The 17,268-nt window shown below is 50.1% G+C and overlaps 1 protein-coding gene across 2 annotated transcripts in view; it reads right to left on the bottom strand.

Moving 5' to 3' along the window:
* The window catches only part of Ptpn11 (protein tyrosine phosphatase non-receptor type 11), an 87,026-nt gene that overhangs the window by 16,879 nt on the left and 52,879 nt on the right, over positions 1-17,268 (bottom strand). Inside the window, exons 8-13 of one of the 2 annotated variants that reach the window (XM_063225674.1) lie at positions 14,956-15,035; positions 14,673-14,831; positions 10,428-10,559; positions 6,052-6,218; positions 5,086-5,153; positions 4,349-4,500 (exon numbers count right to left, since the gene is read on the bottom strand). In XM_063225674.1, the coding sequence (XP_063081744.1) occupies positions 4,349-4,500; positions 5,086-5,153; positions 6,052-6,218; positions 10,428-10,559; positions 14,673-14,831; positions 14,956-15,035 (758 nt within the window). The remainder of the gene's footprint in view (positions 1-4,348; positions 4,501-5,085; positions 5,154-6,051; positions 6,219-10,427; positions 10,560-14,672; positions 14,832-14,955; positions 15,036-17,268) is intronic. The other variant, XM_013144831.3, reaches the window with a different exon arrangement.

The raw sequence follows: 17,268 nt of genomic DNA, 5'->3' as shown, positions 1-17,268 counted from the left end.
TGGTGACACTGTGACAAGCTAGGGTCACAATCATCTCACAGCCCAGTACCACAGAAATGGGTACCCGAGCCAAACAGCCGGCCACACAGCACCTCTAATAAAGTGGGAAGCAAGACCATGGGACAGACACAAAGACCAACAGCCAGCTACACCCAGAAGACATCTCAGAGGAGCCGATTCTTCATAGGGAAGCTTCGATACCAGTGGTAAAGCTACCCATCACTAAAAAACAAAAAAATTAACACAACAAATTAAAACTTTAAAAATATAAAATGCCAAGATGCAGAAGCAAAATGCAATTCCAGACTCCCAGCCCACCAAGGACAAATCCAGGGGACGATGAGATGGAGAAAGTCTGAAGACATCCACCCGGATTTACTGGAATCACAGGAGAAGACATATATATTTGGCTATAGAGAATATCAAAACATAATCTCATTATAAAAACCCTGCAGAAAATTAGAACAGATGGTCTTCATCTCAATCTGATACAAGCTATCTATGACAAACTAACAGTCAACATCACACTGAATGGTCAAAAACTGAAAGCTTTCACTCTAAAGTCAGAAACAAGACAAGGATGTCCACTGTCACCACTCCTATTCAATATAGTTCTAGAAACATTAGCCAGAGCAATCAGACAAAAAAAATAAAAGGAATAAAGACAGAAAAGAAGTTAAATTATCTTTATTTGCACATGACACAATACTCTATTTAGAAGGCCCCAAAAACGCTACCAAAGACTTCTAGATTTAATAACCAGATTCAGTCCCACAGCTGGATACAAAGTCAATACTGAAAAATAACAGCATTTCTGTACACAAATAAACAAAGAGAGAAATTTGGGAAACCATACCTTTCACAAAAGCACTGAAAAACAATAAAGTACTTAGGAATCAATCTAACAAAGGAAGTAAAAGATCTCTATACCAAAAACTACAGTACTCGGAAAAAGGAGATGGAAAAGGACACCAGAAAATGGAAAGACATTCCTTGCTCATGGGCAAGAAGAACATAGTGTAAACATGGCCACACTCGCAAAACTGTTACACAGATTTAATGCAATCACAAACAAAATACCATTAGCAAACCTCACAGAATTAGAGAAAACAATCCTAAAATTCATTTGCAACTAGAAGAGACTTAGAATAGCCAAGGTAATTCTGGTCAACAAAGGCAAGGTGTAACTTCCTGGTGGAGGAATTTGACGGACATGATCTTATTTCAAATGATCAAGACTAACCCACCAGTAACAAATCAACCACAACGTGCTCACGCTGGGCTGCACCAAGGGCACAGCACCCCTCTGTGGCAGTCCTGTCACAGACCTGACTCGCACTAGAACTCTGCTTTTGTTTTGTTTTGAGTTTTTTTGGTTTTTGGTTTTGTTCTTTAAGAAAGTCTCATAATTAGCCCAGTCTGGGCTTTTTTTCCCCCAGCACCGGGGACAGAACTCACTACTTTGCATTTGCCAAGCAGGCACTTACATTGCTGAGCTAAACTCCCGGCCCCTAGGCTTAATTTTCAATTTTCTTGCTTCAGCCTCCCAAGTGTTAGGATGATAGGATTATAGGTATATGCTACCATGGCCAGCTCTGAACTCTTAAAAATGTCTAAGCCATGTGGGCATGGTGGCACAAGCCTGTAATCCCTGCACTCAGCAGCAGAGGCAGGAGGATCATCTTGAATTTGAGGTCGGCCTAGACTACGTCGCAAGACCCTGTCTTAAAAACTAAACAAAAAAAATACCCTAGATTATTATGCATAAGTGTGCAACCTCGGACCACACTCAGGATGTCAGTAGGGCAAATTGATAAAGCTGAATATGGTCCCGAGGTTAGAAAACACCTTCTAGCAATGGCTGCCTCCCAATTTTGATCATTATGATTATGCAAGAGAATGTTCTTATTTTCTGGAAATACACCCCAGAGCATTAGAAGTAAGGGGGAATAAATATCTGCAACCAACAATCATTCCATTTTACAAATTTATTTATTTTCTAAATTTAAAGAGAATACATAATTATGCTAAAATGTCAACATTCAGAAAACACAGGTAAAGAAAATCTCATTTATGGTTACCAATAAAGCATGTTTTCATTCACTTAACTCACATGAAGTGTTTGGAAATTTAAAAAAGTATTACTATAGTAAATGGAAAAATTTGAGAATTTTCTCAGAACTGCTTTGCATGCACTTTCCCTGGTTTCTCGCCTCTGCGTTTTTATTTCTTCCTTCCTCATGAAAGTCCTATTTCTCTCTTCCTTCCCCATGGTTCCTATCCCCACAGTCATTTTTTTTTTCACTTACCCCTCATTAGCAAATTCTTCTAATCCCAAAAGATCTTAATTCATCCTAAATTAGAAAATGATTATATTTCAAAATAATCAATTATCTCAAATAAGTTTTGCCCCTTTGCTTAATTTAAAATGTAATTTTTTTTAGCCTGCCTCTGAAACCTTCCTTTAAATGAAGGCACTTCCCACTTGACCATGAACACAGAGCACTTTCCTAGTGCAATGTAAAGCATAGGATGCAGCTGGGCTACAATTAGGGGGAAAAAAAATAGTAGGCAAAATGTATGAGAAACAGGTTATACACACAATCTCAAGTATCTACCTACAAGGAATTAACTACAGAGCCTCGAGTGGTGGTGTACACCTCTAATCCCAGCACTCAGGAGGCTGAGACAGGAGGATCACCATGAGTTTGAGGCCAGCCTGGGTTCTATAGTGAGTTCAAGGCTAGCTTCACCTCCATAAGGAGACCATACACACATAAAACTCCTGCTGGGAGGCTAAGGAAACAAAACAAGGTATACAGTGCAGACACAATGTATTACAGGATCCTATAAATAAACTAGGCCAAGACATTTTGTAAAATCCAAAGGTTCATACATCAAACAGTTGTTAATATATGTATTAACACAGTGTTAGTACATACTGGCACCAAAAAAGTATGGGCTGAATGAATAAATGAATGAATGCAAGCGTCTACAGGAGGAGACTGTCAGGAAACTTCACTTGCTATACTCTATAAATTGTTAAAGACCATGTTTTGCTTTTGTCCCCCACTATGAAATCTCTCCTTCTAAATATAGCAGCAATAAATTCCTAAAAACTTTCCTAAATCCAATTTCACCATCAGATTTAGAGTGAGGGAGCCCCTGTGCTGGCAGTGACAAACGCTCAACTGCAACCCTGAAGTCTACTTATTCATCACGAAGTGCCAACACTGCCATGAAGCCTGGAAGACACCTGTAAAGTAAAGAGTAACTGCCAGGCGTGGTGGCTCACGTCTGTAATCCCAGCTCTCGGGAGGCTGAGGCAGGAGGATCGCTGCACGTTCGAGGCCAGCCTGGGCTACAAAGTGAGCTCAAGACCAGCCTGAACCACACAGTGAGACTTTATCTCAAAAAATTTTTTTAAAAAAAGAATATTTCATAAAGCTTAAAATAATACAAATTTGGAGGGCTAGGAATATAGCTCAGTGGCAGACTAACATGCAAGGTTTCAGATTTAAAGCACTAAAAAGCTGCACTTGATGGCACATGCCTGTAATTCCAACACTGTGTCGAGAGGAAGCAGGGTCTTGAGTTTAAGGCCCACCTGGACAACTGAGTGACTCAGGGACTCTCTCTAGAAATCATGCAGTTAGGTGGCAGATCCTACTTTGAGATATGTATAGCTCCCATTTGAGAAACTGAGTTCTCTGGGAGGTAACAAATAGCAAAAAAATAGATCAATACCACTGCTGCTCAGAAACTATCCCACCTGTGACAGCTTGATGGGACTGGGGTGGGGGGAGTTAAGTGCAGCTCCCCAAAAGAGCAGTCCTCATCTCCCCCAGCTCAGCATATTCCTAATTAACTCAGCTTTGTGTCTGTTATGAATAGCTTCAAATGGAAAGGATCCATCCCACATGCTTCTTCATTATGCACAGCTTATTAAAACTGAAATTTCACTGTTTCCAACTTGGCCAAATTAGTGACTCAAATTGCCATGAGCTATTAAGAGTGAGGCATTCATTTTAAGAGAGGGAATCAGGATAAACATGGCCTGGATCAAAGCTGGAACAGGCGCGAAGCCTCACTGCTCTCTCCCAGTTCTAAGCTTACCAGGCAAGCTTGGGAAAATCGTAACCATCCTGCACGGGAAAGCCTCAAGCTGGCAGGCCAGGACAATGGCACGGTGCCCTCCTCAATAACCTCTGGGCTGAAAACCCAGAACTGCCAAGTGGGAACAGTTTCCTGAGAGGCCCTTTTATCTGGGAATCCGTTTCCCACTCTTGAATAGACAGCTGTTGATTTAAAACCAAAAGGAGATGGTGCGTGGCCCCCAGCTCCATACCTGCTCTTCCTCGATCCTGCGCTGTAGTGTTTCGATGTAATGCTGGACAGCCATGTAGATAAACCGGTACTGGGCTTCGGTCTGGACCATCCCTGACCTCTGAGACCGCACCATCTGAATGGTTTTGGGAACGTCGATGTCACAGTCAACACCTGCAAAGAGGACACCATGAAGCAGCAGGAAAAACTGCAGAGCCAGGCGGAGCCATTCAACGCACAGCTTTCAGCAACTTGCAGAGAAGCAGATATGGCTGCTATCGCTCCAGCACTGAGGGGCAGAGGGCTGGACTTCTGAGCAGCCCTAGTGATGCCATGAGATACGCAGAAGGGCAGGGTCCCCTCCCCCTTATTTCCCTTTCAGTACCAGGGATCTAACTCACGACCTCGTGCTTGCCAGGCAGGTGCTTGTGCCAGTGATCTAAATCCTTGGCCCTAAGATCCCCCGCTTCCTAAAGGAGCCACCCCATGCTGCAAGAAAGGACTAAGCATCTGGAGAAATCATCTCCCAGAGGCATCACAAGGCCACAGCAAGGGGCCCTCTGTCCTGGACTCCAGGTTTTGCCAAAAGTTCGCACGACACCACTTCAGTTCTCAAGCAAAGTGAAGGTGAACTCTTTGGCCCAGGCTGTTACAAAAACCCTTTCCCATGCAAGTTCTCTTCCTTGGGTATTTTTCCCTGGCCCTGTCCTCCTGAACTACAAATACAAACTGTGGCTTTGTGGCCTCCAGAAAACCTACCTTTCTCTCTGATGATGTCAATAAGGATATCGATCACGATGAATGTCCCTGTCCGGCCAATTCCAGCACTGTGAGCACGAGGACAAAAGGCAGGGACAGTGGAGTCATTTGTGGGGCTCTTGTATGCAAAATCAAGCTATTAATATTCACAAAAACAATGCCTGCCCTTGGGAAGATTTATAAGATGGTCTCTGTTCTGCAAATATATTAGCAAAGAATATAGGGCTTTGGGGTCAACCCAGCCTACACCTGGTGCTCAGCCCTCCACGCAATGTGCCCAAGGCAAGTCCCTCATCTCTCTGCCCCTCTATCTCCTCTGTGAAGTGGGGACACAGGTACACACCTTACAGAGATGCTGTGAGGTTCAAATATGAACAATGGAGAAAAAACACTGAGCTCTGAGGCTGGCGCCCACATGGGCTCACTAAATAATAGCTTTAAAAAACTGAACAAAGACAGTTTCACGTGCATGTACTTGCCCAACATGAAACTAACTGAGGATACCAACTCTGCCTCATATAACCCGGAAACCAAAACTGGGTCAGCAGCAGCCACAACTGTGCAGGCCACATGCACCTTCTATCACAGGCCCAAGCAGGAAGCGGTCAGAATTTCACAGAGCAAACAAGTGTGGCATTGGGGGGAAGATTATGTCTTCTTTCCATGATAGAAGAGACGCAGAGTCAAAGACATGAATCCTAGATTATTACTATATTTAAAAAACAAAACAAAACAAAAAAACTAGCTAGACTAAAAGGGACCTTTGAGAATAAGGACTGGGTCCACCCTATCCCCTGCAAAACCTGAGAGTCCTGTAGAGCCCATGAGAAATATACTCGGGCTTCAAATGGCCCTTAATGCAGTTCACCCACACCTCAAATAGACCACAACGCCTTCCTACAGTTAAAGAGCTAGTGCAGGGAAGTAAAAGCAAGCTCTGGAATCCAGGCAGGCGCTGACTGTTACCTGCAGTGCACCACGACGGGGCCTGCATCCACGATGCTCTCCTGCTTGTGGTGGACCTCCTCCAGGAAGTCCAGCACACCCCCGGGGTCACTGGGCACACCGTGGTCCGGCCAGGTCCGAAAGTGGTATTGCCAGACCGTTCTCTCCGTATTCCCCTGGAGTAGAGCCAAGAAAAACCAGAACAGAATTAAATAAATCAAGGGGTTGAGGGTCGCCTGGTCCCAAGCTGTGCTAGATGCTGCGTAGACCAGAGGTCCAGAATCTCCCACATCCCATCCAAAGGTCCTTCTCATCACCCCCCCAGCACACTGCTCCCGTGGGACCTGACCAGGCATCTGCCCGCGTCACGGAGAACTAAGATGCCCGGTAAGGCCAGCCGCTCTGCAGGGAACTGCAAACCCAAACACCTCTTTGAACCACCAACGTAGGCCACGTCCCCTCCGCCTCAGCCAAGCGGCCCTCAGCTCCAGAGGCAACTGCGGTCTCTAAGGACTCAGGTCCCTCCAAGGAAACAGGTATCCCAAGACACCTGCTCCCTCGTGTCCTCTCCTATTCCCAACCCCCAGCAGGTCCAGGCCTGTGCTTCTATTACAGTGTTGCTGTATTTTAAGAGAGAGGTCATCACCAACACCAAGGGAAAACTACTGCAACCCAGGAACACCGCACAACGAAGAGCAGGGCCACCTGGGGTCCTGCCCATTTCTCCTCCTGTTTCTACTTGACGGCCACTCTCTTCAGCTCCTCTCCCACATCTGAGACTGACTGAACCTCCACACCTTTGCCCGCCATCATCAGGGGACCTGCACCTTGCCGACCTCGTGAATGCAGACAGCGCCCTCCACCCCCATCCGGAGCAGGGCCACAGGGCATCCTGCTCAGCTGCTGCAGCTACCAGGCTGCTCACCCTTGCCTTCTACCTGTTTCCTCCGACTCTGTCCCCTCCTGATCGAACTAGGACTCCACAGAGCACCGCTGACAGCTGCTCTCTGCCACGTGCCTCCAGCCCCAGGACCTTCCCCCAGCCACAGTGCAACTGCGCTATGCCCCAGGCCCAGATGAATCCTCTCCTACTGGCTTCATGTCCAAGGACCAGGGTGTCCTTGGAGAAAAATCACACAACCAGGTGTCTAAACACGCACACTCCCCACCTCAATCATGCACCCGCACTGCCCAGAAATTCCTGGATTTCTGGCTCTCTTTGCACAATTACTACTTCTACCTTTTCCCACAAATATCCCATCTGTTCTAAGCCCCTCTGGCTCCCAAGTGAAGGTTGTACCTCACACGTCAGAGAGAACACAGAATAAATCCGCTCCAAATGCTGACGCCTTGGCATCTGGGGACGCTTGTCCACCCTGCCCTCCTGTTACCACAGAAAAAATGCCACCACTGCTCCCACCCGGCGATCAAAAGCAATTCATTCAGGATACCCTGGGCCCATCTCCCCCATCGGGATACCCTGGGCCCGTCTCCCCCATCGGGATACCCTGGGCCCATCTCCCGCATCGGGATACCCTGGGCCCATCTCCCCCATTGGGATACCCTGGGCCCATCTCCCCCATCGGGATACCCTGGGCCCATCTCCCCCATCGGGATACCCTGGGCCCATCTCCCCCATCGGGATACCCTGGGCCCGTCTCCCCCATCGGGATACCCTGGGCCCGTCTCCCCCATCGGGATACCCTGGGCCCGTCTCCCCCATCGGGATACCCTGGGCCCGTCTCCCCCATCGGGATACCCTGGGCCCGACTCCCCCATCGGGATACCCTGGGCCCGTCTCCCCCATCGGGATACCCTGGGCCCGTCTCCCCCATCGGGATACCCTGGGCCCGTCTCCCCCATCGGGATACCCTGGGCCCGTCTCCCCCATCGGGATACCCTGGGCCCGTCTCCCCCATCGGGATACCCTGGGCCCGTCTCCCCCATCGGGATACCCTGGGCCCGTCTCCCCCATCGGGATACCCTGGGCCCGTCTCCCCCATCGGGATACCCTGGGCCCGTCTCCCCCATCGGGATACCCTGGGCCCGTCTCCCCCATCGGGACACCCTGGGCCCGGCTCCCCCATCGGGATACCCTGGGCCCGGCTCCCCCATCGGGACACCCTGGGCCCGGCTCCCCCATCGGGACACCCTGGGCCCGTCTCCCCCATCGGGACACCCTGGGCCCGTCTCCCCCATCGGGACACCCTGGGCCCGTCTCCCCCATCGGGACACCCTGGGCCCGTCTCCCCCATCGGGACACCCTGGGCCCGTCTCCCCCATCGGGACACCCTGGGCCCGTCTCCCCCATCGGGACACCCTGGGCCCGTCTCCCCCATCGGGACACCCTGGGCCCGTCTCCCCCATCGGGACACCCTGGGCCCGTCTCCCCCATCGGGACACCCTGGGCCCGTCTCCCCCATCGGGACACCCTGGGCCCGTCTCCCCCATCGGGATACCCTGGGCCCGTCTCCCCCATCGGGATACCCTGGGCCCGTCTCCCCCATCGGGATACCCTGGGCCCGTCTCCCCCATCGGGATACCCTGGGCCCGTCTCCCCCATCGGGATACCCTGGGCCCGTCTCCCCCATCGGGATACCCTGGGCCCGTCTCCCCCATCGGGATACCCTGGGCCCGTCTCCCCCATCGGGATACCCTGGGCCCGTCTCCCCCATCGGGATACCCTGGGCCCGTCTCCCCCATCGGGATACCCTGGGCCCGTCTCCCCCATCGGGATACCCTGGGCCCGTCTCCCCCATCGGGATACCCTGGGCCCGTCTCCCCCATCGGGATACCCTGGGCCCGTCTCCCCCATCGGGATACCCTGGGCCCGTCTCCCCCATCGGGATACCCTGGGCCCGTCTCCCCCATCGGGATACCCTGGGCCCGTCTCCCCCATCGGGATACCCTGGGCCCGTCTCCCCCATCGGGATACCCTGGGCCCGTCTCCCCCATCGGGATACCCTGGGCCCGTCTCCCCCATCGGGATACCCTGGGCCCGTCTCCCCCATCGGGATACCCTGGGCCCGTCTCCCCCATCGGGATACCCTGGGCCCGTCTCCCCCATCGGGATACCCTGGGCCCGTCTCCCCCATCGGGATACCCTGGGCCCGTCTCCCCCATCGGGATACCCTGGGCCCGTCTCCCCCATCGGGACACCCTGGGCCCGTCTCCCCCATCGGGACACCCTGGGCCCGTCTCCCCCATCGGGACACCCTGGGCCCGTCTCCCCCATCGGGACACCCTGGGCCCGTCTCCCCCATCGGGACACCCTGGGCCCGTCTCCCCCATCGGGACACCCTGGGCCCGTCTCCCCCATCGGGACACCCTGGGCCCGTCTCCCCCATCGGGACACCCTGGGCCCGTCTCCCCCATCGGGATACCCTGGGCCCGTCTCCCCCATCGGGATACCCTGGGCCCGTCTCCCCCATCGGGATACCCTGGGCCCGTCTCCCCCATCGGGATACACTGGGCCCGTCTCCCCCATCGGGATACCCTGGGCCCATCTCCCCCATCGGGATACCCTGGGCCCATCTCCCCCATCGGGATACCCTGGACCCATCTCCCCCATCGGGATACCCTGGGCCCATCTCCCCCATCGGGATACCCTGGGCCCATCTCCCCCATCGGGATACCCTGGGCCCACCTCCCCCATCGGGATACCCTAGGCCCCATCTCCCCTATCAGGATACCCTGGGCCCCATCTCCCCCATCAGGATACCCTGGGCCCATCTCCCCCATCAGGATACCCTGGGCCCATCTCCCCCATCAACGCCCTTCACATTCTCCTCCACCATCTCCTCCGGAAGCTCCTCGAATTTCCGGTCCCTGCCATCTTCACCATCCACCTCAGGGGGCTCCACCTTGGTCCTAATCCCTGGGCCCACAGGATGGATGCAGCACTCCTGTCCCCTCCAACCCAACAGAGTGGGGGCAAGCTGCTGAAAGCTTGGCTCACCCAGGGTTAAGCTCACACTGCTAAAAAAATCCCAACATCCCCCCACTCTTCTGACTCTGGATGCCTGGTTCCTACAAATCAGGCACTGGCTAACACATATCACCTGCTCTAACAGCTCTTCCCTGTCCACTCCATCTTGAGAACTTGGTCTCTCTTAAACACATCATCCAGCAGCCCTCACAGACCAGCATAATCTGAAGCTGAGTGGTGTAACTTTTAGATCTGGGGTTCTGCTGGCCCTATGAGGGCAGAGACAGTATCTGTCACGTACACAGTGCACCCGGAGCCTGAGCTGTACCTGGCATGGAAAAGGCACCCAGAAAGTGACTGTGCATCAACAATGCACATGTGATGCGTGCCAACCTGAACAGTGCAGGACCTCGGGTGACCACACACCCAAACGGTCACCAAAGTCTCTAAAATACGACAATATACTTACTTGTCCAACCTTGGAGAGTTTAAGTTCTCTTAGTGTGTAGTCATGAGCAGCACTCTCTTTGACATTCCTGACACGCATGACCCCATACTCTTTGAGGGCATACTCGTCCGGCCAGTACTTGACACATTTGCTCTGGTAGGGAGGGTTGGAGGAAAGACTGTTAATCTCCACAGGCACGGGGCTGGGGATTTAGCTCAGTGGCGTAAGCACCTGTCTTGCAAGCAGGCGGTCGTGAGTTTGATCCCTGGTACCGATAAAAATGAAAAAGACAAAAAAAAAAAAAAAAAAAGACTAATCTCCACAGGCACTGAGAAAAGCCTGAACCAGCAGCAAACAAGAGTTCAAATTTTAAGGAGCACCACCATGGAAAATGGCCTGCCTAACACGTTAGTCCACACAAAAGAAAAAGGGTTTTCACAGAGGCAGACAGAAGGAGAGAGAAAAAGAATAGAGGCAGAATGGGCTGATCCAAGCCACAAATCAAAGGCGAGTCAAGGCTTATTTATTTAGCTCTAAAGAAAAAAGATTCAGCCAGGTACGGTGATTGAATGTCTGTGATCCCAGTATTCTGGGAGGCTGAGGCATGAGGATTCCAAGTTTGAGCTCAGCCTGTACAAATCAGTGAGACCCTGTCTCAAAATTTTAAAAATGGGTTGGAGATGTAAAGGCCCTGGGTTTCAATCCCCAGTGCTACCACTGACGAAAAAAAAAGGGGTACAAAAAGGGAGGGACCAACAAAGTCAAGTGCTGTAGCAATCAGAGTTCTGAACTCTAGAGAGAGACCTGCCAGCCACTCGGCAGCAGAGGGCGGGAGCACTCCCCGGTGGACGGGCTGGCGCCGGTCCTGTTCACTCCGCACCCCAGCAGGAGGGCTCTGTGCCTTACCTCCCCAAGTGGGAACACCTATCACAGGAAGGCGGCTACCGGCCTCTGTGCCAGCTGCTGCTTCTACATCCAGATCATCTGACAGCTATTCCACATGGCACCGCCCCTGAACTGGGAGTGCCAAGTCTCACGTAGCAGCTGCCTTCAGGACAGGTGGGTTGAAAAATATGGCACGGAGGAGACTGTGCCTGCTGCCAAAAGGAAGCTATTCTGCTGAACGACAGGTGAGTTTGCAAGTATTTGGTAATGTGCCCTGGGTAGAAAATGCTGTTTTGTTTTGTTTTGTTTTGTTTTGTTTTGTTTTGTTTTGTTTTGTCTTGTCTTGTTTTGTTCCAGGACTGGTCACTCACACCATTCACTTTCCAAAACCATCAGACACAATTATCAGCAAAAGAAATTCACCGTGAGTATTAGAAAGAGAACAAAATGAACAGTTACACAAGCAGCAATAAGAGCACAGCTGCGGACGTCCACTGTCAGCGATAAAGTGAGAGAAAACAAACAAGGTAGCGGGAGGTCGACCGAAAGACGCCTCTTTATCATTCTTATTCTGAATTCAACTCTGCCTCTGGCATATGGTAGATCCAAAAACCTTTCAAAGGATTTTATACAAATTACATCTGCCCCCAAATATGCCCTTTTAATATGGGTTGTAATCAGTATTTTACTGGCCAATCAGTTCAGAGGATTGTTCCGATCACTAGAAAGAACACAACAGGGGACTCAACAGGGGACTTGACAGGGAACACAAAACTAAATCACGACTCTGGAAAGAACATTTTAGCCAACCACACATCTGCAGGCTGCTCTGCCCTCCTCCTGGTTTTCAAGCTCTCTCCTGGAAAGCTGGCAAACTGACACTAACTGTGGGGGCCATTACAGTATCTTTCATGTGAAGGCACAGGGACCGAGGGGTGGCCACGGCCGGCTTTCCTCCCGTGCTCTGGGGACACCAGCAGCAGGCTCTCTGCAAGGCCTGCAGAGAAGACAGAAGCCTAAGCCTGGCATGCCGCCTCTCCACACCCCCAAAGTGAAGAGGAAGGAGCCAAATGTGGAGGTAGGAGATGGGGCAGAGGGCTGAGGACTGCGGCAGGGTAACCTGGCCCTGGTTCCGTCTACTCCAGGAGCTTCCAGCACCTCTTCAGACAGGGACTGACATTTTCACCCTTGCAGCAACAAGAGACCCCTCTCCCCCAGCCCAAGTGCTCTGAGAACAGGCACCCTCATGCAACACCATCCGCTCCTGTCCCGTATTCAGGGCAGCGACCTCTCACCTGAAGCAGAAACCATGAAGACGCAGCGAGCGGCCTTTAATTCAAACCCCCTAATGTTACTGCAGCTGGAGAAGGCCTCTGCTGCACAGCCGGAATCTGAAAGGCACCAGCCGGGAGTGCAATAATGAAAATCCTGTGAGGTCACACTGCCCTTCACACCTGCCTCGGATTCACCAGCTAGGTGTGACTGTGACTGTCCACTCAGGAGACTAATTAACAGAGATCTAGAACAGAACTCTTGACTAGAACATAACAGTAACACAGTACTGTGGTCATATTAACACCCCCACCTGGGGCTGGGCTCACATCACATCAGGACAGCACAGAGGCTGCCTTTCAGTAAGATGTGTCTGCTTTTCCCTCAGTGTGGGATGTTGCGACTTGCAAGAACCAGGAGCACAGTAAAGAGTGTGGGGAGATGAGTTCTGGGCTCCGCTGTGGTGAGAATGCCCTGGGACATGCACCCTGGAGGACAACGGGCAGTGTATTAACATTCACAGCTCATGCGTCCTGGGGCCCAGCAATTCCTCTTCTTGACATCTACTGCGTGTGAGGGGAGGCCCAAGGTCGTTCACTTCAGCAAAAACTGGGACAATGAACACAGCATGACATTTAAAAAACCGGACACATCCACACCCGCACCAGTGCTCACGCGCACAAGATGGGCCAACGTGTACTAAGGGAGGGAGGCAGAGCATGGATTCAGCAGGGAGGAAAAACCAGCAAGACAGACAATGAAGTCACTGTGCGGGAGCACTGTGCAGCTGGAAAGCTGCGGGCTGGGGCGCAGCTCGGCGGTGCAGCACGCGCTTAGCATGTGCAAGGCCCTGGCCCTTACCCAGTGCCAGAAATAAGACAGAAGACAGACAGAAAGGCAGAAACACAGAATCACATGCTTCTAAAAGTGTGTACACATAAGCAATGCCAAGGCAGCTCTGCAGAAAAATTTGCACCGAACTTGGAACTGGGCTTCTATGTAGGTGCTAGGGGTGGTGTGGCAACAAGGGAAGCATCCACCTTAACTCCAATATGCTTGCATATTCATGTGTGTGTACTCTCTGTGTAATTCAAATTCAAAGTCAGAGAAGTACAGGTTATATGAACAGGAAAACCACCATGATTTCCTCACCTGAAGGGACCAGCTGACCACTTTCCCGCCCCCTGCTTCTGGGCCAATGGAAGCAGACGGTGCGTGCTCACCCTCCTCCCTTAGCTAACACACTGCAAAAGCCAAGCAACACCGATGACAGAGTCAGCAGACAAAGATACTAAACAGTTTAAATATAGTCCGTCTGCTCACAGGGCAGAGGAAATGGTACTCGTGTTCAAAGGAAGGACGCAGGAGATAATGAAAAGATCCAAATAAAACACTCAGAGGGGAAACGCACCATGTTTGCTGCTGTAAAAAAACACACTAAAAGGACTAAGAGCGGATTAAATGCTGCAAACAAAAGATCAACCAAAAAACACAGCCAAACGGCTTATTCAAATGGATGAATGGGAAAGAGAACAAAGTCAAATATGCACAGCCTCAGACCTACAGGTTAGCCGGTGTCCTGGGCAGGGTGAGACAGAGCACATGTTTAAAGAACTAATGGTGAACAATAACCAAATCTGAAAACTGTAGATCAGCAGACCTAAGGAGCAACAGGAGTCCCAAGCAAAAGATCATAACAGAAACTACACTGAGACAGTCTTAGTCAATGTCTTCCACTCCCTTCTACTCCAAAGGGTAGGTAAACATGAACTTAATTTGCTTATTCCATTTCTTGGTTTCCTTTTCTCCCTTTTTTTTTTTCTAAAGGCATGGTCAGCTTGTGTATTCCAGTCTGACCATTTGAACCCAGTGATCCTCCTGCCTCAGCCTCCTGAATGCTGGCATCAAAGACATGTTGCACCACTACACCTGGCCTTATTTTTTCCATTTCTCACCTGACAAGTACAATGCTTTAAAAATGCTTTCTCAGAGGCTGGGGCTGTAGCTCAGTGGTAAGGAATTTGCTAAGCACACATGAAGCCCTGGGTTCAATCCGTGGCATGCCAAAAGAAAGAACAGAACTTTTATCAGACAGAGGAGCCTGCGCACCTTCCCTCGCTCCACTTCTTTCGTCGTCATGACAATCACTCGAGAGTTCTCCTGGAACACCATTCGCCAAAAGTCGTTCACCGTGTTCTGCAGGCAGCCTTGTGTGGCAATGTAGCTCTTTTTGGGCTTTGAATTGTTGCACTTGGTTTCAAATTCAGGCTAGAAATTTAGGAAGAAAATCTTTCACACATCTAAAAGTTTCTTTCAGAAGGCAAGAAAGGATTTAAAACACAAAACGAAGCTAGCAGCGCACGGCGAAGACACGGAGGAACAGCGTGCTTACCATGATGATGTTGGCGTTGATGTAGTCAGACACAGGCTCATTGGGGTCACCATCGTGGAGGACGACCCTGGTGTGATCAACTGCAGGAGGAGAGAGTGTCGCCCTGTAAGGGCCAGGTGGGGCGGACCAGCTCACCCTCCCCAGTCCAATCTCAAGACACTCGCTGGAGTACCACGTGACGCCTCTGAACGCTTCTGTTACAGTTCCATGTCTGGACGATGGACCACAGGAAGCCACGTGGGCAGGGGGGATGAGGGACGGGTATGTGAACGCCTCGGTATGATTTTTTTTTTTTTTTGCCAGAGCTTTCCAAATGTTACACAAGCATTCTAGCACTAAGCAATATCCTCAGTCCCTTCTGAAATTTCATTTTGAAACCAATATCTTAAATTGCCCAGGAAGGCCTGGGACCTTCAATCCTTCTGCCCCAGCCTCCTAAGTAAATGGGATTATGGGTGTGTGCCACCCTGCTTCACCTCCACATCATGTTGGTAACTTCTTACAAGTCGAAAATTACTTCAAGCCTAAAAGTCTCTTGGCTTCTGTTTTTAAAAACAAGATCAACCTCAGTTTAGTGGGCCATATCTATAATTCCAGCACTTGGAAGCTGAGGCAGAAAGATCACCAAGCGTTCAAAAGCAGCCTGAACTATAAAGCAAAACCTGTCTCCAGAAAACAAAGAGCCAAGCATGGTGGCACACGCCTGTAATTCTAGCACTCAGGAGGCTGAGGCAGGAGGATTACCACAAGTTTAAGGCCCACTTGGGTTACATAGTAAATCCAAGGGCAGCCTCAACTACATAGCAAGATCCTATCTCAAAAAAACAAAAAAAAAAAAAGTACAGACAAATGATATTATACATGAGATTCACTTCAAAGTAATTTTGGGAGACAGGAGAAAAGAACCACAAGTATAAATGAAACAAGATGGGCTTGTGCTGATAACTGTGGAACCCAGGTGATGGAGATGGATGTGTGCAGGTTTTTGAATATATTTCCAGTTTTCCAAAATAAAAGGTTTGGTGGAGATGTAGCTCAGGGCATATGCACCTGCCTAGCAAGCACAAGGCTGTGAGTTCGATCCCCAGCACCAAAATAATAACAATAATAAAAGTTTTTAAAAGAATAAGATATGTAAAAATCCAGATTCTACCAGTATTGACTAACCAAATTCTGTACAAAAGAACATATTGGTAGCACCCAGGAGGCTGAGGCAGAAAGATCACCAAGAGATCAAAGCCAGCCTGGGCTACATAAGCAAGTTTGAGGCCAGCCTGAGCTATATGGCAAGACCCCTCTCAAAAAACAGTACATTACAGCATAAAAATCTGAGTGCTTTATCTAAGGCAACATATTTTACAAAGAAAGTGGGTGTGTGCCATACATAACTAATGCATGTAGTTGTGTATCTTTATTAACAGAATAATGGCTGGGCATGGTGATGCACTCCGGTAATCCCAGCACTCACGAGGCTGAAACAGGAGGATCACTGTGAGTTCGAGGCCAACCTGGATTACATACAGAGATCCTGCCTCAAAAAACAAAAAACAAACAGAAAAATAATAATAGAATCATGGGGGGGGTTTTGCCTGGTTCTCTGCATCTTTAAAGAGTTAAGATGTGGGCTGGGAATGTGGCTTAGGGGTGCAGCGCTTGCCTAGTATGTACCAGGCCCTGGGTACAAGCCTTAGCACTGCAGATAAAAACAGAAATAAGTGAATCAGAGAACACTTCAGATTGGACCGTTGAGGGGGCATTACTATATTTAGAAACTGCAAACTACTGTTGTACTGGTAGAGCCCCTGAGCAGAAGTGAAAACTCAGACCTAAAAAGAACCTGAAAGGAAAAGAAGCTTGGCTTCCCCAAGGACGGGAGGGCCTGCTGCTGCTCTGACCAGTTCTCTGCAAGCCCTCGTCCCTCTGCTCGGCCTGAGACATGCCTCCGTATTCCTGGCCTCGTCTGCTCCCACCGTAAAGTTGCATAAAGTAACACCCTAAAGTAACACAAACGGGGTGCCAGGCACACATACACACGCACAGTGGGTGTACAATAACCGGCCCAGTAGCCAGAACTGAAGAGGCATAGGGGGGCTGCTCTCCAAATCTGAGCATGCACCTCAATGACTCAACACTGAACACTGAAGTACACACACTCATGCCTAACAAAGCTCTACACTAGACTTATTTTTTTAAGCCAACTAAATACACTACACATGTACTCTGTCCATCAATGTATCAGATTTAAATGTTCCTTTTCTACGTAGGATATAAATAAATACAAGCTCCAAGTGGCCTTTCCCTACCCGCTGTGCA

Source organism: Cavia porcellus, unplaced genomic scaffold, assembly GCF_034190915.1.
Source record: "Cavia porcellus strain 051 isolate PalLab524CR breed Dunkin Hartley unplaced genomic scaffold, mCavPor4.1 scaffold_16, whole genome shotgun sequence".
Lineage (NCBI taxonomy): Eukaryota > Metazoa > Chordata > Mammalia > Rodentia > Caviidae > Cavia > Cavia porcellus.
Note: the sequence above shows the minus strand (reverse complement) of the source record. Positions and strands in the feature narration are given on the sequence as shown.